Source organism: Mirounga leonina, unplaced genomic scaffold, assembly GCF_011800145.1.
Source record: "Mirounga leonina isolate KUSES-001 unplaced genomic scaffold, KU_Mleo_1.0 Mir_53, whole genome shotgun sequence".
NCBI classification, from domain to species: domain Eukaryota; kingdom Metazoa; phylum Chordata; class Mammalia; order Carnivora; family Phocidae; genus Mirounga; species Mirounga leonina.
The window spans coordinates 61,196,036-61,220,539 of record NW_023270807.1 but is presented as its reverse complement, the minus strand read 5'-3'; the positions used below and the strand labels follow the sequence as shown (position 1 = coordinate 61,220,539).

The 24,504-nt window shown below is 36.9% G+C and overlaps 2 protein-coding genes across 2 annotated transcripts in view; one reads left to right on the top strand and one right to left on the bottom strand.

The window, feature by feature from the left end:
• The window catches only part of LIN28B (lin-28 homolog B), a 122,910-nt gene that overhangs the window by 69,852 nt on the left and 28,554 nt on the right, over positions 1–24,504 (bottom strand). The gene's annotated exons all lie outside the window — the stretch shown is intronic.
• Positions 15,110–15,580, top strand: LOC118001264 (cytochrome c oxidase subunit 6B1-like). The gene has a single exon (XM_034991306.1). It carries the CDS (start codon positions 15,243–15,245, stop codon positions 15,459–15,461), a length of 219 nt encoding a protein of 72 aa, XP_034847197.1. The 5' UTR covers positions 15,110–15,242; the 3' UTR covers positions 15,462–15,580.

Genomic DNA, 24,504 nt, shown 5'->3' with positions numbered 1-24,504 from the left:
ACCTGTGGGACTTGATAATAACTCCTGGCTGATAGTGTCAGAATTGAGTTGAGTTATAGATTATAGAACACCCAGTTGATAACAGAGAATTTCCTTGGTCATGTGGGAAAAAAATTCACAAATTTGAATTGGAGTCAGTATTTTACAGAGCAACCAGAACTCTCATACATTGCTGGTAGGAATATAAAATGGTAGATCTACATTGGATTAACTTCAATTTCTATAATTTCTAACAGAATTAAATATATACCTGTCCAAAAGCCAGTATTTCATTCCTAATTATTTATCCAAGAGGATTGAAAACACATGTCCACTCAAAGACTTGTAGGCAAACATTTATAACAAGTTCATCCATAGTAGCTAAAAACTAAAAACAGGTTAGCCTTCAGTAATAAAACAGATAAATAAATTGTGCTATGTACATACAATAGAATACTACCAAGTAAAAAAAGGAATGAATTACAAGTATACACATCACAATACTTCTCAAAAACTGTAAAAGGTCTTTGATTTTTACCTCAAATGCAAGGTGAAAACTTAGCCTGCTAGAATTCCACAGATGCTAGTAGAAAGCACAGTACTACGGAGTCAAAGACAAAGGACAGTTTATTATTCAGAGCAATAACAGTAACAAGTAATCAGCATTTTTGTGATGATTCTACAAGTCCTTATTCCCACAGGGTGACAGGAAGAAGGTCAAATGAAACCTACACACAGTGTGTTGCATTACAAGAGAGGAACACTGAGCTTAGGGAAGCTGAATTTTTCATAATGGGCAGTAAGCATGCTTGCCCTTTACTCTGGAAGGAAACACTATCTCTATGTTCCAAGGCAGTTGCTATATAAACATCCTTGAAGCCCGGAACAAAGGAGGGCCATTGCCTCACTCACAAGCCATGTAGCAATCTGAGAGTATTGGGAAAATTGTCTTCCAACAATACTAAGTGAAAGCAGCTTTATACAAAAAGAGTACAGACTGCATATTCCATTTCTTCGAATTTCTAGAACACACAAATCTAACCTACGTAGGAAAAACATTTAGAATAGTTGTTGCCTGTGGGTGGGTGTGTAGACTGACTGAGGAGGGACACACAGGATCTTTCTAGAGTGATAATATTCAAGGTCTTGAGAGTGGTTCAGGTTATAAAAGTATAGACATTTGTCAAAGTTATTGAAAAGTACACGTAAAATTTGTGCATTTCATCACATATCAATTTTACCTCAAAAAAGATAGTGAACTCTAGTTAATGATATGCATGATGAAAGATTTAGGGGGGAGTATACTGATGTGTGTAACTTCTTTTGAAATGCATCAAAAAGATTAATGGATCCACAGAGACATAATAGGTGTAGAGTTATATGAAAAAACAAGTATAGGAAAACATTAATTATACAATCTAGATGTTGGATATAATGGTGTTTATTGTTAAAATTCTATCAACTTCTTTGTTTCTAATTTTTTATTTAAAATATTGAAAAAATACGGGGCTCCTGGGTGGCTCAGTCGTTAAGCGTCTGCCTTCGGCTCAGGTTATGATCCCAGGGTCCTGGGATCGAGCCCCGCATTAGACTCTCTGCTCGGCGGGAAGCCTGCTTCTCCCTCTCCCACTCCCCCTGCTTGTGTTCCCTCTCTCGCTGTGTCTCTCTCTGTCAAATAAATAAATAAAATCTTTAAAAATATATATATATATATTGTAAAAATACAGCTTTGACAGAGATACTTTATGGGTGAGAAATATCTTGACATACTTGATTTTTTTAAAAGTAATAAATTGAAATTGAAGTTATCATTATTATATTTACAAAGTACCTAGTAAGACCAATGTGTACATGGTACTATATTGGACATTACCAACAAATTTCAGAAAATCAAATATTCTGGTGATTTACAATCTGGTATTTTATATTACTTATATAATTGGAAAAGGGGAGAAGGTAAATGGCGGGCGGGGTGGGGGGAAACAGAGAGAGCATATTTTCTGAGGAGTTATACTTGATCCTTTCCTCCCAGATAATGTCCACCTTCTGCTGGGGGCTGATTTGGCTTTGAGAACAGTATGATATCACTCTTTATTACAGTGATTGGTGATGGGGATAAGTATAGAGAAGATGAATCAATGAGAAGTGGGTCTACTTTCCCTTTAGAGCTGCCAAAAAATTAGGAACCTCTCAAACAGCACATATAATACTAAAGATTCCAAACTTATCTTTTTGTTTTTATTCAGTGGAAAAACAAAAGCAAAAACAAAACAAAACACCAAATCCGCTATCCACAACTAATGCTGCTTGCCCATCTGAAGCCCTATGACAGAGTGATTTTTTTTTTTTAAAGATTTTTATTTATTTATTTGACAGAGAGAGAGCACAAGCAGCGGGAGTGGCAGGCAGAGGGAGAGGAAGAAGCAAGCTCCCCACTGAGCAGGGAGCCCGATACGGGGCTCGATTCCAGGACCCTGGGATCATGACCTGAGCCAAAGGCAGATGCTTAACCAACTGAGCCACCCAGGCACCCTGAAAGAGTGATTTTTTAAACTAAATCTTTTCTCTTTTTTTTTTTTTAAGTAGGCTCCACTCCCAGCATGGAGCCCAGTACAAGGCTTGAACTCACAACACTAAGATCAAGACCTGAGCCAAGATCAAGAGCTGGACGCTTAACTGACTGAGCGACCCAGGTGCCCCTAAATTCTTTTTTTTTTTTTTTTACAAATGTAAACAATTCTGGAGTTCAGAGAAATGCTTCAGTGATTCTAAAATTTATCTGAATTTTTACTTTTAAGTAGATTTTTAAAGTGCCTTAAAATCTGTAACATAAAACACAGTCATATTATGCTCTTAAGTAAGTCAGTAGAAACTGTAATGTTACTTGGCACCACGAGGTTTACAAATTTCGTGTGTGTGCGTGCAAATTTCAGAAGCTTCTACTCGTATCTTTCAGTGAGTGTATTAAAACTTGTGCTTTTGATTTATAGTACAATAGTACAGTTCTGTATTGCTCTTTCATTAAAGCTTTCAGCTTATTCATGGCTACTTACAAAAAAAAAAATCACAGCAGTGCAGTTACTATTAGGGGACATGTGACATACACAAATGTGGCAAGACCCAGGCACATAATATAGTTCTCAGCTCTTTAAGAACAAGTGAACCCATAACATGCTTTGTTATAATACTTTGAGAGTTCTTAGCGGAATTATCAGTGTGTCTGTGTGAAATGAAAATAACTACCTTTAAAGCTAGAGTATTCTATTTCTTGACAAAAAGCAGGACATTTTAAGAAATATGTTGAGTCATTAAACTCAGGGTAAAACAAGTTCCATTACAATAACAACAATGAATTCTTTACTTGTTTCTACTATACGGACAGTGCCCAAAACTTTCCTATACAATCATCATGGAAGAACAAGCAAATATGACATTATTTGATATTATGGTTCTTCTTTTTCAAAATAAAAATGTTTCATACATGTGTTTCAAACATGTTTCATACATGTGTTTCAGCAAAGTGTTCATATGATTGCTGACAAGAGACAATGTCATTTCCAAATACAAAGAATGAAAATAAAAATTTATTTTTAGTGTAAACTGAACAACTTCATGATTTAGAATATAAAATTATATGATTTAAAATAACCTACTAAATTGAATCTGAGGGAAAAGAAGTATGGATGGGGAAAAAGCTTACTAATTTAGCAATGTGATTTTACAGTGTTACTAGGCTTACAAAGATAATGTCACCACACAGAATCATGGAACACTACATCAAACACTAATGATGTAATGTATGGTGATTAACATAACATAATAAAATTTAAAAAAAAATAAAATGAATAAATAAATCTTAAAAAGAAAAAAGATAATGTCACCAATAAAATTAAAACAAAGTTTGAACATAAAGCACAAAATAAAATAAATGCACTTGAAATTTTATCTGACAAAAAGGTACTGACATATTTGAAGTATTTTTTTAGTGACAACATAGAATAACTTACAATTTTTTAAAAATATATTTTAAAATATATATGTTCATTTTCAACCAAGAAATACCATTTAACATAGTTGAGGTATCTGGTCATTTAAAACCTCCCAAGTAGACATTTATAATTCAAGGATGCAAGTATTTGTTCAATATTGCCAGTGATTCAACACAGAAACAAATATGTCTTACAAGTTTGTCAAGCTAGTGAATCTTTTTTTATTTATTTATTTTTAAAGATTTTATTTATTTATTTGAGAGAGAGAATGAGAGAGAGAGAGCACATGAGAGGGGGGAGGGTCAGAGGGAGAAGCAGACCCCCTGCTGAGCAAGGAGCCCAATATGGGACTCGATCCCGGGGCTCCAGGATCATGACCTGAGCCGAACGCAGTCGCTTAACCAACTGAGCCACCCAGGCGCCCTCTTTTTTTGATTAAAAGAAACTGCTATTGAGAAAAATAGCTCCCATCTTTTAAGGAATATTAATCTTTTTATTTTTACTATATTTATTGAACACAGTAATTTTCAACAAATTGTGAGGGGTGAGTGGCAGTTTTTAACCCATACAGCCAGAGTGTTGAAGCTGGAAGGGAACTTAGACTTCCTATTCTTGGAAGATACAAATATTATAAAATTCATTTAAATAAAAAGAGCATAAAGAAATTATAGAACATGCATCAGTGGAATGCCTTTGTGGTAGCCATTATAGGTGTTACAAATATTCTGGTTGCCTTCTACTTCAAGGCAAATAAATTAGGCATGGCCATGTGACTTGCTTTAGCTAATGAAATGTAAGTATAAATGGTGTGGACACTTTTGTGTAGAAGCTTTTGGAGGTAGTTCCCAATCTGCCATATTCCCCTTTCCTGCCTCAACAATTCTAGAAGCAAGTTTCATAACGGAGCCTCCATTTGTCTGAGTCCTGAAATGAGAACGATGAGCAGTACATACCATATTGTGTATGTAGTTTGAGAGAGAGAAAACTTTCACTGTGTATGCTACTGAAAATTTGAGATTGTTTATTGTCAAACATAACCTAGACTGTGGTACAGAAAAAGAATCTAGAAGTGAGTTGTGGTCGTACCCAAAACTTAAAATATCTGGCATTATCTTCCAGGTTGGTAAGTGGAAGGAAAACCATGCTGCATGGCAATCCACACTATATGGTGGCTATGCATTCTAGTAAAACTGTCACAAAATAAAATATCTCAGTCACTCTTAAAACTGGACAGCCAAGAATCACCAGACACTTCAAATTGAAGAAAAGAGGCAAAACAAGCAAACAGAAAAAAGAGCCTGGAGGAAATAAAACAATGTAGGGAGAAGACATCTTAGAAACTGCAATTACCATCTTCAGACAGATAAGATTATAATGCATTCATGAAACCATTCTGGATTCTTCTGAAAACAAAAACGAGCTCTTGAAAATTGAATATATGATTAGAAAAAAATCAACGAAAGTGTTAGAAAATTGACTGCATATTCCAAAAAGAGCACAAAGCAAAAATGATAACAGTAAGAGTGAAAGGCTTAAAATAAAATACAGCATCCACCAGTAGGAGTTAAAGAAAGAATTAAAGAAGGAGAAGGCTTTAGGGAGAACAGTTCTAAAAAGAGAAAGATGCAAGTTTTCACACTTAAAAGATCAAGTCATTTAAAAAATCAATTTTGCACATCACTGTAAAACCTCAGAACAACTAAGGTTTTGTGGGGAAAAGGGGACCTAAAAGCTTCTAAGGAGAATGAAAAAAAGGGGGGGCTCTTATGAAAAGGAGTAAGAACCAGGATAAAATGTGACTTCTCAAAGCAACAATGAACATTAGGAGATAACAGAAACATATTTTCAAATCTGATGAAAAAGCATTTCTATATGAATTGCATACCTAGCCAAACTATCACAGAGTCTTAAAAACTTTACCTCCTTAGTACTCCTTTTCTTTAGAAACAGTTTCAGGATGTGCTCCATCAAGACATGGAGAAAAACCAAGAAAGATAAAGACATGAGATCCAAAAATAATAAAGAAGCAAAGGAAATTCCCAAGATGAGAGTAAAGGAAAGCATGGGTACAACAGCTATCCAGCAGACCTGCAAGGAACAACAAAGTTTAGACTGGAGCAAGAATGTAGTAAGCTCTAGGAGAGATGCAACAGGAAAAAAAAGAAAAAAAGAAATTGCAGATGATCGGAGAAGTTTGAAGCTACTGAGCAGCTTTCCAGTTCTGTTGAAATTCTGGAAACATGCTGATGATACATACATAGAAAATCAAGCAAAAATAAATAAATAAATAGCGATTATCAACTCTAAAAGCTGTTTTATTTTTTATTATTTTTAAATTTTTTTTTTATTATTTAAGAGAGAGCACGTGCATTATGCAGGTTGGGGGAGGGCATAGGGACAGGGAGAAGGAAAGGGAGAGAATGCCAAAGCAGACTCCACGCTGGGCACTGAGCCTTGACTTGGAGCTCGATCCCACCACCCAGAGACCATAACACCTGAGCCAAAACCTATAGTCGGATGCCCAACCAAATGAGCTGTAGAGGCACCCCTAAAAGCTGTTTTTTAAAAAAGGAAAAGCTGGGGCAACTGGGTGGCTCAGTCATTAAGCGTCTGCCTTCAGCTCAGGTCATGATCCCAGGTCCTGGGATCGAGCCCCGCATCGAGCCGGCTTCTCCCTCTCCCACTCCCTCTGCTTCTGTTCCCTCTCTCGCTGTGTCTCTTTCTGTCAAATAAATAAATAAAATCTTTAAAAAATAATAAAAGAAAAAAGAAAAAAAGAAAAGCAATCACAGTATGCTGTGATTTCTCTGTAAACATATATGTAGCTATAAAAAAGTACTAAATATTAATTTAAACAAAAATTGTGAACTTTTTTTTAAGAATAAGGGAAGAGGCAGTATAAAAGATGTAAATCTTCATTTTCTTTTTCTTTTTCTTTTTTTTTAAGTTTTTATTTGAATTCCAGTTAGTTAACATACAGTATTATATTAGTTTCAGGTCGACATCATAGTAATTTAACACTTCCATACATCACCCTGTGCCCATCACAACAAGCCCACTCCTTAAACCCCATCTCCTATTTAACCTATCCTCCCATCCACCTCCCCTCTGTAACCATTGTCCTCTATAGCCAAGAATCTGTTACTTGGTTTGCCTCTCTATCTTCTTTATTTGCTTTGCTTGTTTGCTTTGTTTCTGAAATTCGACATATCAGTGAAATCATATGATATCTGTCTTTCTTTGACTGACTTATTTTGCTTAGCACTGTATTCTCTAGCACCATCCATATTATTGCAAAGCAAGATTTCATTCTCTTTTATGGCTGAGTAATGTTCCATTGTATATATAAACCACATGTTCTTTATCCATTCATCATCAGCTGATGGAGACTTGGTCTGTTTCCATAATTTAGCTATTGTAGATAATGCTGCTATAAACATTGGGGTGCATGTATCTCTTTGAATTAGTATTTTTGTATTCTTTGGATAAATACCTAGTAGTTTATGAAATACAGCAGTAAATACCAAAAGACACAGCTAGACAATTTTACTTTGGCTTCCTGTATAAAAAGTAGAGATGGAGAGGAAAGGGACACTGGTTTGCTTTTCCTTTTTTCCTTCTAAGACTTATAGAACTATTTGATTTTTTTTTTTAACTATTTGTTTTTTAACTACTACTTTGATAAAACTAAATTTAAAAAACAAAATGAGAGGTGCACCTGGGTGGCTCAGTCATTAAGCGTCTGCCTTCGGCTCAGGTCATGATCCCAGGGTCCTGGGATCAAGCCCCACGTCGAGCTCCCTGCTCGGCAGGGAGCCTGCTTCTCCCTCTCCCACTCCCCCTGCTTATGTTCCCTTTCTCGCTGTGTCTCTCTGTCAAATAAATAAAATCTTTAAAAAATAAAAAAATAAAAATAAAAAACAAAATGAGACAGAGAGATCTAAACTCACCATTTCTGTTCCCTCCTGATCCATTTATTCCTCAGTCCTTGGTAAAGTGACTTCTATACCAAACTCTAAAGAAATGCTCCCACTAAGGTCAAACTTCGGCTTCTTTGGTGCAAAGCCAGAGGACTCTTCAGTCTTACCATATTGGTCAGCTTTATAGCGCTTGACATTAATCACTCTTTCACTGCTCTTGGCATCTGGGACCCTAAGCCTAATTTTCTTTCTTATGCCTCTACTTACTCCCCCCTCAGTTACATTTATAAGTTGGTCTTCCTTGACTTTTAAATTATTGTTCCCTAATGTTCCATCTTGGCCTTCTCACTCTATCTGCTTTCCTTGGGATATTTTCTTTTCTTTTTTCTTTTTTAAGATTTTATTTGAGAGAGAGAGAGAGAGCGCATTAGCAGGGGCAGGGGGAGAGGAAGAAACCGACACCCACTGAGCAGGGAGCCTAATGCAGGGCTCGATCCCAGGACCCTGGGATCACGACCTGAGCCAAAGGCAGGCGCTTAACCAACTGAGCCACCCAGGTGCCCTTCCTTGGGATATTTTCTGTATTCCCTTTTCAACTACTACTTATATAACTTCCATTATGGTATTTCCAGCCCAGACTTCTCTACTGGACTCTAGTCTATATATCTAAGTGCATATTACGAATTTCCATAGCACTCTCCCTCATGTCTAAAAGTGAACTAGCCCATATCCTCTACTACTACTGGTAAACACATACAGTGCTTACATGCCAGAAATTATTTTAAGCATTTCACACACATTAACTCACGTGTAAATGATGCTAATGAAATAGGTGAAGGGGATTAAACTACCAACTTCCAGTTGTAAAATAAATAAGTCACAGAGATGAAAAGTACAGCATGGGGAAAACAGTCAATAGTATTGTAATAATGTTGTACGGTGACTATACTTAATATGGTGAGCACTGAATAATGTACAGAATCGTCAAATCACTATATTGTACACTTAAAATATAATACTGCATGTCAACTATACTTCAATAGCAAATTTTTTTAATGAAGCTAATGAAGGAAATTAAGGCACAAGAGACACACCCATAGCCACAAAGCTAGTGAAGGATTTTAAACCAGGCAGTATGGCTTCAAAGTGTAGCCTCCTAAATACACTATATTGCCTCACTAGTCAATTCTACTTAATGTATTCCTTACCAAGTGAAAAGTCACCATCATCCATTCTGTTACTTGAGACAGAAATCTCCATCTTCCTCAACCCCACATGAACCACCAATTAATTAATACTGATTTTACTTCCTTAACATGTATAGAATCTGCTCCCTTCCTTCCATTATCCTAATAAAATTCATTATTTCTCACTTAAACTGGAAAAAAATAGCTTCCTATGGTCTCTTTGCTTTTAACCCATTCTCTACATTGCTGCTAGAGTGAACGTCCTGAAGCAAAGATTTGCTCCTTCTCTCCTGTTATGTTCACATTACTCTGCTCATAAATACAGGCTTTAAAGTTTTCAATGTGATCCCACAGCACTCAGCATGAAGTTTAAACTCTCTTTATTTCCTAGCCTTTGCCTGTATTTCCAGGCTTAATTTGTACCATACTCCTCTACTCCTTCTGAATGTTTTAGCTGTAGACCTCACATACCAGGGTCTTATCCTCCCTGGAAGACACCCTTCCACTACATCCTTCTCTTCCTTCTCTACCATGGCCAGGTCTCAGTTAACTAACCTTCTTTTCTGTTTTTATAATATGTGGTCCACATCTACAACCAACTTTCCCACCCATTACTGTAATAATGTGTCTATCCCTCAGAATTGGCTGCAAGCTCTAGAAGATCACGATAACACGTTTCATCCATCCAATAGGAAACTGAGGCAGACAGGTTATGTAACTCATTCAATGCCACAGAGCTAGTATTCAGAGGAAATGATATCTAAATTCAGATCTGCATGACTCCAAAGCTAATCACGGTCTTTATACAGAAGGAATGAACATGATGAAAGCAGCATTTTATGATAAGCTGCTACAACATAAGACCAACAGAATCTTCATATTCCTTGGTAGCGGTTCAGCGATTTGTACAGCTAAATGCTGTCTTAAAATAATTGTGTATAAGGCAGGCTTCTCTTAGCAGCGTCATCACACCTTCTCTTTCTTTTTATATTATCTCTTCCATTCAAAACCATAGGTCTTGGGCGCCTGGGTGGCTCAGTTGGTTGGGCGACTGCCTTCGGCTCAGGTCATGATCCTGGAGTCCCTGGATCGAGTCCCGCATTGGGCTTCCTGCTCGGCAGAGAGTCTGCTTCTCCCTCTGACCCTCCCCTCTCTCATGTGCTCTCTCTCATTCTCTCTGTCTCAAATAAATAAATAAAATCTTTAAAAAAACAAAAACAAAACCATAGGTCTTTTATAAAAGTTGTATCAGAAAACAAATAGCAAGTAACTGTTACAACAAAGAAACTTTTAAAAATATTTTATTTAAACCCACAATTTAAAGGTGAAGAAATTAAATCCAAAATTAACTTTGGGAAATCACATGCCCAAAGTCTAAGGCAACAAAGGTAAAAATAAACAGGGGCACCTGGGTGGCTCAGTTGTTAAGCGTCTGCCTTCAGCTCAGGTCATGATCCCAGAGTCCTGAGATCAAGCCCCGCATCAGGCTCCTTGCTCAGTGGGAAGCCTGCTTCTCCCTCTCCCATTCCCCCTGCTTGTGTTCCCTCTCTCACTGTCTCTCTCTGTCAAATAAATAAAATCTTTTTTAAAAAAAGTAAAAATAAACAAATGAGACTGTATCAAACTAAAAAGCTTCTGCATATCAACACACACACACACACACACACACACAAAAACAAAAACAAAAAAATCAACAAAATGAAATGGCAACCTACTGAGGGGGAGAAAATATCTGTAAATCATTTATCTGATAAGGGGCTAATATCCAACATATACAAGGAATTCATACAACTCAGCTGCAAAAAACAATCCGATTGAAAATAGACAGAGGATCCGAATAGACATTTTTCCAAGAAGACATACAGATGGCCAACAGATACATGGAAAGATGTTTAACAACACTCATCATCAGGGAAGTGCAAATTAATACAACAATGAAATATCACCTCATACCTGTTAGAATTGCTATATCAAAAAGATAAGAGATAACAAGTGTTGGCAAGGATATGGAAAAAAGGGAACTTTTTTTTTTAAGATTTTTATTTATTTATTTGACAGAGAGACACAGCGAGAAAGGAAACACAAGCAAGGGGAGTGGGAGAGGGAGAAGCAGGCCTCCCTCCGAGCAGGGAGCCCGACAAGGGGCCCAATCCCAGGACCCTGGGATCACGACCTGAGCTGAAGGCAGATGCTTAATGACTGAGCCACCCAGGCGCCCCAAAAGGGAACTTTTGTGCATTGTTGGAGAGAATGTAAATAGGTGCAACCACTATGGAAAATAGTATGGAGGTTCCTCAAAAATGTTTTTTTTTTAAGATTTTATTTATTTATTTGACAGAGAGCACAAGTAGGCAGAGCTGCAGGCAGAGGGAGAAGCAGCAGCCTCCCCACCGAGCAGGGAGTCCGATGCGGGGCTCGACCCCAGGACCCCGGGGATCATGACCTGAGCTGAATGCAGCCACTTAACCGACTGAGCCACCCAGGCGCCCCTCAAAAATGTTTAAATACACCTACCATATGATCCAGAAATTCTACTTCTGGGTATTTATCAGAAAAAAATGAAAACACTAATTCAAAAAGATATATGCAACCTCATGTTTACTGCAACATTATTTACAATAGCAAAGATAAGGAAACAACCTAAGTGTCCACCAACAAATGAAGGTATAAAGAAAACGGGACACATACTATATGTTTATATTTATATATACATGGAATATTTTTGAGCCACAAAAAAAGAAGAAAATCTTACCATTTGCAAAAACATGGGTGGACTCTGAGGGCATTATGTTAAGTAAAATAAGTCAGATAATAAAAGATAAATGTGGTGATCTCACATGTGGGATCTTAAAAAGCAAACAAACAAACAAAACCCCAAGCTCACAGATACAGAGAAGAGACTAGTAGTTGCCAGAGGCGGGGTGGGGATGAAATGAGTGAAGGAGGTCAGAAAGTATTTCCAGGGGCATCTGGGTGGCTTAGTTGTTAAGTGTCCAACTCTTGGTTTTGGCTCAAGGTTGTGATCTCAGGGCTGTGAGACTGATCCCCACATTGGGTTCCACACACAGTGGGGAGTCTGCTTGGGATTTTCTCTCCCTCCCTCTCCCTCTGCCCCTCCCCAACCCCCATGTTCTCTCTCTAAAATAAATAAATAAGGAAATCTTAAAAGAAAAGTATTTCCAATTATAAATTTCCAGTTATAAGATATATTTCCAGTTATAAAATAAGTAAGTCATGGAGGGAAAATGCCCAACGTCTTATAACTAGTTAGTGGCAAAGCTGGGACAAGATCACATTTCCTGTATTGAAAATAAGTGTTCTTTTTCACTACCTATATAATGCTATTTCCCAGAAGCCCAACTTTAAAATATTTTACAGATTAACACAGTAAATCTCTATAACTGATTAACTTGAATGAAGCTTTCCTCATAGTAAAGTTAGCTAATTTGCAAATCTGTCATCATAATATACTGTCAAAGCTGTAAGAACCTCTGATCAACTTGAAAAAAATATGGTTATTTCTCTTCAATAAACTTATACTTTAAAGACATGGGTGAGGCAACATCAATGACCTCCTCAAAAGGCACATATACATATGTATATATATCTCCTCTACAGGAGTACAGACCAACAGAATTTTATGCAATGGATAGAAACGTTCTACATTTGCACTGTCCACAGTGGTAGCTAATAAGTAACTAATGAGCACTTAAGACACTGTTAGTGCAACTGAGGGCCAAATATTTTGTTTAATTTTTATTAAGTTAAATTTCAATAGCCACGCAGGCTAGTGACTACCATCTTGGATACACAGTCTTAGAGTAAAGTCATAAAGATCTGAGAGGTACTTTGCAAAGGTTTGGAAATAGATTACATCCCTATACTGTTCAGTCCTATTAATGTAAAATAATTAACATAGAGTAATGACTATGAGATATTACATTATTTTGAAATGTTTTTATTAACTCCATGACTACCTTCATCTTCCAATCTATGTATCAGAGAGCAGGATATTATATGCCATGGGAGAAAACCTTTATGGCGGGTGCAAGGTTGGGCGAAGAATGAACAAACCCTCCTCCTCTAAAAAAAATTAGAGAATCTCTTCAAGTGCCCAGCCTGCTCCAATGATCACAGAAGGGTCACAAAGCCCCAGGGGATCTTTCCAGGCATGAAACAAGTTCCACAACTCAGCTCTAATTCTTTCACTGGATGAATCACTGGATACACATAAGCCAAGGTCCCAGCTACACCCAATAACAATTTTTACATTACCACAAATTATACAATCAAAGAGAAAAGAAACACATGTAGTTTTAGGCAAGGGCTTCATTAATTTATGACTACATATGAATTTATGTGCCACATAAGGATTTTCTAATACTTAAATACTTATCTAAAAATTATCTTTCAGCTAGGGATATGGATTTTTTAACATCAAGAAAAATGTGGAGAAGGGCTCATTTTACTCATAGGGATATCATAATATTTCCCTGATTAGGTCACCACCTTTTAGTAATACTGTTTTAATTTCTATATTTTCATTAGCATACTTCCCTATACTCATTTTCTCCTGTATTCTCCATCCATTTGTTCAGCATACTTTATTACCCTTGTTAGTAATTCTTCCTTTCTCTTACATGACCCTTTTCCCTTAGAATCTTTCTAGCCCTCATCAAACCTAAACAGTATTTTGTAAATGAACTATCTGCTGTTGAAAAAAGCACATTACATAGGGATTATTGGTCTCTAAATGCACTCAGTTCCCTCCTAGCTTTTTCACCTAGTTCTGTGAAGGCCCAAAGGGTCACAGATAAGAGAATATGTGGATGGCTCAACACAATCAGTTACTACCATAAATAAGTCAAGCATAAATCTTGCTGACAGTGGGAAGTCTGGACCAGGAAATAATACCAAAAGAAATGCCATCTTCAAGTATAAAAACCCATGATTTGTGTATGTTCCAAGGGCAAATGATTTGCACGTGTTCCAGAGGCCCAGCATGTAGACACTGTACGTATCTGTATGTGTGTGCTGCTCAGCTTGCTTAAAAACAAACAGTAACTCAGGGCCAGCACTGTCATAAACAGGTTTCTGAAAGGTTGCGTTTTTTTTTAAAGGTGTTTATTTTTCTTTTTTTAGAGAGAAAGGGAGAGGGGGGAGGGCCAAAGGGAGGGGGAGAGAGAGAATACTAAGCAGGCTCCATGCCCAGGGCTGAGCCCGACATGGGACTCAATCTCACAACCCTGAGATCATGACCTGAACCTGATAAATCAAGAGTTGACACTTAACCGGGGTGCCTGGGTGGCTCAGTCATGGTCCCAGGGTCCTGGGATCGAGCCCTGCATTGGGCTCCCTGCTCAGCGGGAAGCCTGCTTCTCCCTCTCCCACTCCCCCTGCTTGTGTTCCCTCTCTCGCTGTGTCTCTCTCTGTCAAATAAATAAATAAAATCTTAAAAAAAAAAAAGAGTTGACACTAAACCAACTGAGCCACCCAGGTGCCCCTAAAATGTTTTAATAAGGATGAGCATCTGATCAACTCAGAAGATCCTCTTCTTTCCTATCTGCATATGATGGTGGCAATGAGTGAAGTTATAGCAAGTCAAAGGCTTCTAACAGGATGAGATTACAAAGAAAATACAAAATATATACAAACATGTCAATATATCTATATATGTTTTCACATCTAGCACTTATAAACTATTTTTGAAATTTATGGGAATTGGTAATATAAGCTGGAGTTTAATAAGATGGAGTTACAAAGGAGTTTACCTTTGTAAACAAGTTACAAAGGAGTTTACCTTTGTAAACAAGAGGTAATGTATCAAGGTAGACCTAATCAGCAGCATGACTTTGGTCAATTTACGTTTTGTGTATATTAATAATACCTAACTGGAGTTGTTATAATGATTAGATGGGTTAATGTATGTCAACTGCTTAAAACAGTAGCTGCCATGTAGTAAATCTTATACTTGACCACACCAATATTAAAAGGGGACTTTGCATGGAAATGTGATAGTACTTTAAAAGTATTTATAAGTAATTGCTATTGCTTTTTTCCACCTCATCATACATAGCACCTGTTCATTTTATAAAATATAGATAAGAAAAACAGAGGGTAGACACTGAGCTGTGAGCTGTTCCAGGGTGTCTTTTGGAGTCAGCACCATGGAAAAAGACACCAAGACCAAAATCAAGAACTACTGGACTGCTCCTTCTGAGAGCCACTTCCCGAACCAGAACCAGACCAAGAAATGCTGGCATGACCACCTGGACCTCCACCGCTGTGAAAAGATGATGACCGATAAAGGCGGTGTTGTCTCCACGTGTCAATGGTACCAGTGTGTGTACAAGTCCCTCTGCCCCATATCCTGGGTGTCAACCTAGGATGATCACCAAGCAGAAGGCACATTTCCTGGCAAGATCTGAAGCGGGTCTACTCCACCTCTCCTCTGTCCTCCATCCTTCTCCCAGTGTTGTGAAGGCGGGAGAAGGTACATGGCAATCCCCACCCTGGGATCCTGAATCACGGCTTAACTAATAATAAATACTTGCTGGAAATGTGTTTTAAAAACAAAACAAAACAAAACAGAGGGTAAAAATCACCTAAAATTCCATCATATCACTATTGCCTTTTTTTTTTATGATTTTGTTACCTAATTTATTACAATAAATTTCCATTTTCTCATATGCATAGACAGATGGAGTTACAGTATTTTTAAACATTGAGACCCAACTATACCCAATTTTTCTTTTTTTAAGATTTTATTTATTTATTTATTTCACAGAGAGAGACAGTGAGAGAGGGAACACAAGCAGGGGGAATGGGAGAGGGAGAAGCAGGCTTCCCGCTGAGCAGGGAGCCCGATGCGGGGCTCGATCCCAGGACTCCCGGATCATGATCTGAACCGAAGGCAGATGCTTAACAACTGAGCCACCCAGGCACCCTTATACCCAATGTTTTATACTCTACTACTTTTCATTTGGCAAGGTAACTAAATATCTTTCCTTTGCACTGAACACTTCGAATGCCAAATGTTCCCCCCTCCCACCCTTTTCCCAGGCATATTCTCATTTTTTGAAACTTGTATATTAAAAAACAGGGACAGGGGCGCCTGGGTGGCTCAGTTGGTTAAGCAACTGCCTTAGGCTCAGGTCATGATCCTGGAGTCCCTGGATCGAGTCCCGCATCGGGCTCCCTACTCGGCGAGGAGCCTGCTTCTCCCTCTAACCCTCCCCCCTCTCATATACTCTCTCTCTCTCTCATTCTCGCTCTCTCAAATAAATAAATAAATCTTTAAAAATAAAAAAAAAACCAAAATAGGGACAAAACTGCTCTGGTTGAGCAGAATGGAGTTTGGCCTCCCCCCTCCCAGTGGTCCTCAAAGTACCCTGAAGGAAATCAAAGACACTTCTGAATACAGTTTAACAATCTAACTTTAAAAACACCATTTTAAAAAAACTGGCTACATTACATGGGGTTTATAATTTAACCAATCATCTAATAATAAACATTTGTTTCCAATTCTTTGTTTTTATAAAAAGTGCTTTGACAAAAATCTCTGTGTACATCCATTCCTATTCACAGGCTTTTGATGTGCATTGCCAAATTATACTATAGAAACTTGCATCAGTATATATCTCTGCCAGAGGTATAGGAGACTATTTCTCTCCAATTTCCACAACATCAAGTATTATCATTAAAATAGTATTAATAATAACTTGCCAAACTCTCATCTGTTAAGTGTTGCTTTAAACTTATATTTCTTTAGTTTCTGTACTTATACTTTTCTGAATTTCTACGTCCCTGTCCTTTGCCTGTTTTTGACAAAGATGCTTGTTTTTTCTTACTAATACACAAGACTTCTTTATACTGCAAGGACATTAACCCTTTGTCTATGTGTTGTAAATAATTTTCTTACTTCATACTCTGCCTTTCAATTTCCCAACAAGTTTCTCCAAGTGACTGAAGTCTGGTTAATGATACAGTTAATATGAAAAAGATCCACACATATTTAATTTATACATAATGTACTCACTTTGCTTAAATATCTGAGACGCCGATGTGTAAATAAATTGTACTTTATAAAGTAAAAATATATTTGGAATAAGAGATTTCACTCATTATATAAACAGCCATCATTACTTTTATAAGTAATAGGTAATCTATATATAAATTTGACTTTAAGTGTCAACATCAGTGAATGATTAATGATACTGGATTCTAAGAGGAAATGAACGAGCAAGAATAAATTAATTTTTCATACATGCAGCTGTAACATGACACAGCTGTGAAGTTGGAAGAGAAAAACCAGTTAAATATAAATGGTGAAGGTCAAAAAAATTTTTAAATCACGAATAATAGCTTTATTATTATCTAGATTTTAACAATTAATTAAACTATTATGCTAACAGTAAAATTAGATGAAGTAAATCATCTAATCCTAAATTATCTGGGTATATGTTCATTGTTAAGTATGCTCCCTGTTAAAATTTAACATTGAAAAATCTAAATAAAATGATAAAATGTTAATGAATTTTACATTCCTCTTTTAGCTTCACTTTATGCTTTAAGAATGAAATGTAGTCTCAGGACTTCAATTATATGATAGGTTTGAAGTCCACTGCAATGAACTTCAACCATTTCTAGGTTTTTCCCTTATAGAGTTTTATAATGTGACACACTTCTTAAAATTACAGGCCATGAATTAGATATGTTAATTTTAATATTGTTATATTGTGGTTTGATCTGTATTACACATCATATCTAAAATTATTTTATATATGGTTAAAACAAATTAAGTATAGTATACCTTTTAACTTTTACAGTATAAAAAAGTTTAAAATAATCTTTCAACCAGTCAGGCTTCTCCAATAATGGAACCTTTTTCTCCTTAGTTTGTCATGGTGTATAAATAAGACATTTTTTTTTCAAAGTCATCTAAAGAAGACAACCTTATCAAATAGGCACAAGGGGAATAAATTAAGGATGAAAGGCTAGTGTTCCTTCCAATGAGCACCACCAACACCAATGGGGATGCCAGGTATTTTAACCCGGAAGTACCAGCCTTCACTCATGTTCTCAGACTAATTTTTATAGGATGTGAACCCAGCCACACGCAGATTATAAATTCTAATTTCGATATGAGTATGAATATCTTACCATTACTAAATTCTACCCTCATCATTATTTTCTAATATTTTTAACATTTTTCTTTTTTAAGATTTTATTTTTAAGTAATCTCTACACCCAATGTGGGGAGCTTGAACTTACAACCCTGACAACAAGAGGTGCATGCTCTACCAACTGAGCCAGCCAGGTGTCCCTCATAATTATTTTCTACCATTGTCACCAAATGTCAAAACTTCAACCTAAAAATACTTGATCATTTTAACAATCGGGTATATTTTGCAGCTTTCAAGATATCTTGAAGAAATAGTACTGGTGGGTGTTACAAACTCTTGTTGATACTATATTATAATACATCATCCAACTGAGAAACTATGTATATAGATAATAGTTCAACTTTGTCAGTTTCAAGGATTCAAAATTTTTTATTCTTCTCTTCCCTTACTCCATCTCATTAGTAATAGATGCTTGTTAATTCTTCCTCCCAAATGTCTGTTATATCCTTCATATTACTGCTTTTCCCTTTCTGAGAAAACAGCCTCAGAGACAACTATTGAAATGATCCTCTTCAAACAAGATAAAAACACAGAATAAAGTGTATGATGGTACATTAAGCAAATATTTTTTAAAGTTCAGAATACAAAATAGTAATTGTAACAATGTAAAAAAGTATATGGACAAATACTTTTAAGGAAAATATTCTGAAGTATATAGACAAAGTAAAATGTTCATTAAAATCATTTTTAGATATTTAATAATTTTAAAAGGCAATTGTATTGTCCACAAACACTAATTTCATCATACCATAATCCAGTTCAGAAATCTACCTAAACTATATTCAAAATTGATCATTTAAAAACCATTCACCTGGGGTGCCTGGGTGGCTCAGTCAGTTGGGCATCCAACTCTTCATTTAGGCTCAGGTCATGATCTCGTGGGCCGTGGGATCGAGCCCCACATCAGGCTCCATGCTCTGCAGGGAGTCCGCTTGAAGATTCTGTCTCCCTCTGCCCCTCCCCTCCCTCTCCCTCTAAAATCAACAAATCTTAAAAAAAAAACAAACATTCACCAGTTGGTCTCTCCTCTCCTTACCCTTCCATCCTTCCAAAATTCTCTTATCATCCTTACTGTATCCCAACGACAAACTTATTAGAGCATAGAGCACTTCTAACAACACCTAACATTTGTCTTTGCCACCAAGCCTTTGATGAATTTTCTTACCACTGTTAGAGACTAAGAAAGACAAAAGGAGCTCCGGACAGCCAGGGCTTGGTCTGTCACTATCACTCTGGTCTTGTGTCGCTGGAAGTTGGCTCAGCACTTAGAGCCATGCCAAGGTGTTCATAACATTTTATTTGAACATAAACAATTTCGGAGAACACCCCAAATCAGACAAGGCCACTCTGACTTTATCTGAACAGAGACAAAAACAACACTGTCCAAACCAAGAAATGGTCAAACACTCCCCTTTTATGCTAATATGTCTGCTTCCTTATCAATTCTAGTTTTAGCACCACTATGTTCTTCCTGCCTTCTAGGTAAGAATTACTAGGACCCCTGGGGCGCCTGGGTGGCTCAGTCAGTTAAGTGGCTGCCTTCCGCTCAGATCATGATCCCAGCGTCCCAGGATCGAGTCCCGCATTGGACTCCCTGTTTAGTGGGGAGTCTGCTTCTCCCTCTGCTCCTCATCGTGTTCTTGTGCTCTCTCAAATAAATAAAATCTTTAAAAAAAAAAAAAAGAATTATTAGGATCCCCAATAACAAAATTACTTCTGCTTTTTGACAGCATCAAACCCTTGCTTTCTTGACCTTCCCCCAAATCATAAACCCAAATCCTAGAAGTCCTTTCTAACACCTTCTCACTGAGATGCTTCAAGGTTCCACATGATGTGCCATGTTCCTCAGTGCTATAAGTTAATAAATCCAATTTTGTTTGATTCAGGTGTGTTCCTGATGGCATTTTTTTATATATGTTCATTATCAATAATACTATTAGCTTTTTTTAAAAAGATGTATTTATTTATTTTTAGAGAGAGAGAGAGCAGAGGAGAGAGGGAGAGGGAGAGAGAGTCTTAAACACAGTCCATGCTGAGTATGGAGCCTGACTCAGGGCTCAATCTCACTGTCCTGAGATCACAACCTGAGCCAAAACCAAGAGTCAAACGCTAAACTAACTGCACCACCCAGGCGCCCCAATACTATTCGTTTTTATAATGGTTTTCATTTTTATTTATTTTAATCTTATTCAAAAAACATATCTAAAAAGCCTCTTTTTAGGGCCCTGGGTGGCTCAGTTGGTTAAGCAACTGCCTTCGGCTCAGGTCATGATCCCAGGGTCCTGGGATGTAGCCCCACATCATGCTCCCTGCTCAGCAGGGAGTCTGCTTCTCCCTCTCCCTCTGCCGCTTCCCCTGCCTGTGCTCTCCTGCTCTCTCCCTGTCAAATAAATAAAAATCTTTTAAAGAATAAAAATAAAAAGAAATAGTAAATAAAAAGCCTCTTTTTATTATTTAACACCAAGCTGTTTTTAGTTTCAGTATATACTCTTACAGTTCATACCATGTTTCATTCATTTAACTTACATGTTAAGTAATTTTTTCCATCACAAGCGCATATACATTTGCTCCTTAATTCCATAAAAAGGTAAGTTCTGGGGTGCCTGGGTGGCTCAGTCAGTTAAGCGTCTGACTTTGGCTCAGGTCGTGATCTCAGGGTCCTGGGACCGAGCCCCACAATGGATTCCATGCTCAGCAGGGAGTCTGCTTCTCTCTGTCTGCCCCTCCCCCTACTCCCTCTCTCAAATAAATATTTTTTTAAAAAAGGTAGGTTCCTTAAGAGTACAGTAATTGTGATGTGCACTGAATAATGTATAAAATTATTGAAACATTTTATTGTACAACTGAAACTAATATAACACTGTTAATTATACTTCAATAATTAAAAAAATGATAAGATTCATGTGGATCCAAATATTTATATCTTTATATCACTACAAAGAAGGTTGTAGATTGTCATTAATTCCTTTTATTTACTGGTACTTTCCAAATTCTGTTCCTGGCTTCTTTTTTCAACTTTACATTTCCTTCTTTTATGATGCTTTCCAAACTTACTTTCACTACCACTCAAATATGATGACTTCTATCTAAATCTATAACCATAATCCATACCTCTCTTCTAAGACCCACACGGATATCCAACTGGATGGTCACAGGGCCCTCACGTTTCCCATTTCTAAAACAAAATTCAGTACCTGGTCCACCAAAACTGGATACCCCTTCTCCTTCTCTAACTTCCATCCTTGTGTCTCTCCCAACCACTCAAGCACCCAAGTCAGAAATCAAGTAGTGATTCATATTCTTCCTCTTCTCTCACCCCCCACAACCAACAGTTTACCAAGTCCTGAATATTTCTGATATTTTTCTTAACATCTCTCATCTTCCAGTTTATAGCTAGAGTTACTACCTTAGTTAAGGCCCTCTACACCTCTCCCGAACTGCAGTTCGCTTACCTCTCTCAAATCCATCTTCACCATCACACTGCAGCAGAAACCATCTAGAGTAACAATCTGTTCAAATTAGTTCCCTGCTTTAAATTCTTTAATGACTTAAAATCCACTAAAATCTTTCAATGGCTCCCCAGTGCCAGTAAGTTAAAGGCCCAACCTTCCTCCTCTTCCACCTCTTCAGCTGACTCTCTCACACTGTCCCCTCACCCTTCAGCCATAGTCAATGATCTGAAGTGTCCTAAAATATGCCAGGCGCTGGGTATAGTGCTCCCTCTGTTGAGAATCACTTCCTCTAGATGTCTGACAAATATTCTGCTCTCATAAGCTCAGTTTAATATTCACCTCATATAAAATAGTTTTAACACTTTGACAAGTCAAGCATATTCTCCTTTCAGATTCCAATGTACAAGTTTTCCTGACAGCATTGAAATCACTTTAATAAAGGGATGCCTGGGTGGCTCAGTCAATTAAGCATCTGCCTACGGCTCAGGTCATGATCCCAGGGTCCTGGGATCAAGCCCCACATCGGGCTCTCTGCTCAGCGAGGAGCCTACTTCTCCCTCTCACCCTGCTCATGCACTTTCTCTCTCTCCCGCTCATTCTCTCTCAAATAAAATCTTTAATAAATAAATAAATCACTTTAATATATTTCTGTATTTACAGTTTTTTCTCCTATTCTGAACTGCAAGGTCCTTGAAGACAGAACCCATGACTTAATACAATTTGTATCCGAAGTAACTAACACTATGCCTGGCACAAAACAGAACCAAATACACAAGTAACTGATTTGCTAATTCTCAACAAAAGAAAAATTTTATTTTGCCATGAATCTTCACCTAAATAAGGTTAAAGGCAGAGCATATTCTATCAAAAATTGGTGTAGTTTTTAATGACAAAAAGCTTCTTCGTAAAATGCTACAAGAAAGAGTAACTTTACAAGATGATCAGCTTATTGCTTTCAGAATTGCTACTTATGCTGATGCTCATAAGAAATAAGATTTAAGGGGCGCCTGGGTGGCTCAGTCTTTAAGCATCTGCATTTGGCTCAGGTCATGATCCCAGGGTCCTGGGATTGAGCCCCTCATCGGGCTCCCTGCTCAGCAGGAAGCCTGCTTCTCCCTCTCCCACTCCCCCTGCTTGTGTTCCCTCTCTCGCTATGTCTCTCTCTGTCAAATAAATAAATAAAATCTTTAAAAAAAAAGAAATAAGATTTAAGATCCTACCTTTTAAATCCTACCTTTTAGTTTGTTTAAACAAACTAAACAATGGTTATTCAATAGTATAAGTAATCTTAATAATGTTAATATAAATATGTGAAATCAGGGACTTAAAAGTGAAAGAATACGGCGCCTGGGTGGCTCAGTTGGTTAAGTGACTGCCTTCGGCTCAGGTCATGATCCTGGAGTCCCGGGATCGAGTCCCACATCGGGCTCCCTGCTCAGCAGGGAGTCTGCTTCTCCCTCTGACCCTCCTCCCTCTCATGCTCTCTGTCTCTGTCTCTCTCGCAAATAAATAAAATCTTAAAAAAAAAAAAATTAAAAAAAAATAATAAATAAAAAAAGTGAAAGAATATTTTAAAGCTTTAAAAATAAAACAAGGGAAGACAACTTTACAATCTCAGAGTACAAACTGATATAACCAATGTAGAAAATAATTTAGCATTTCTTAATCAAACTGAAAATACACGTTACAACCCAAAAATTCTATTTCTAGGTTATATACTATAGAAATATTTTTGCATATGTGTACCTGAAGTCTTGTAAGAGAATGTTCAGGGTAGTATTGTTTACAATAGCAAAAACATTTAAAAATCAATTGATTAATAATAGAATATAGCATATTCATATGATGGCATACCACATGACACTAATTATGGATATATAAATATCCATATATGAATATGGTCTAATTATAACTGTATTCAATAATATAATCTTAAAATATTAAGTACAAAAATCAATTTTGAAATAGTAAAAATTCTAATAAAGAATGTTTTAATTTCTAATTTACTTTTAATCCATTTAAATGGGGAAACTATAGTGTGACTACCTTATTAAACAGATAAGAATTTTTTATATGTTTTAAAGTTTATTTTTTAGTAATTCTTACACCTAAAGTAGGGCTCAAACTCATGATCCTGAGATCAAGAGCTGTATGCTCTTCCAACTGAGTGAGCCAGGCACCCCCAGGTAAAAATTGCTTAAAGTGAAAAATTAAGCTCACAACTACCAAACTGAAATTATTTCCTATAGAAAGAAACAAAGTCAGCACATCATTTCCATGATGATGGAAATGTTCTATATCTATCCTGTCCAATAAGACAGCTACTAACCACATGTAGCTGCTGAGCACTTGAAATGTGGCTACTGTAGTAGAGAGACTACATTATTAATTTTAAGTAATTTAAAGAGCTATATTTTATGAGTGGTTACCATGCTGGACAACATAGCACTAAATATTTCTTTGTAGAAACATAACCTAGAAGAATAGTTATACAATACCTACTCTAAAATATCTAGTTTCAGCACCTTAATAAGTTGTTGATTTTCTTTAATAAAAGTCTGTTCATTTATACAGTTCTTTTCCTTTTCTACTCTCACCATTAAATCAAACCTCAGATGTTGGATGTATAGGTGATTTGCTTATAAAAGAGACATTTTAAGTACTACTCTATGTCTTTTTACATCCAAAATCTCCACTGAAATTAAGTAACTACTAAAAAGCATACAATTAAATTTCCATTCACCCACTAAAAATATAATAGAAAAGGCTCTGTTCTCACAGATGGGAATACT

Excerpts from the sequence above, each read along its gene's own strand:
- LOC118001264 (XM_034991306.1), top strand. The coding sequence starts at position 15,243 with ATGGAAAAAGACACCAAGACCAAAATCAAGAACTACTGGACTGCTCCT.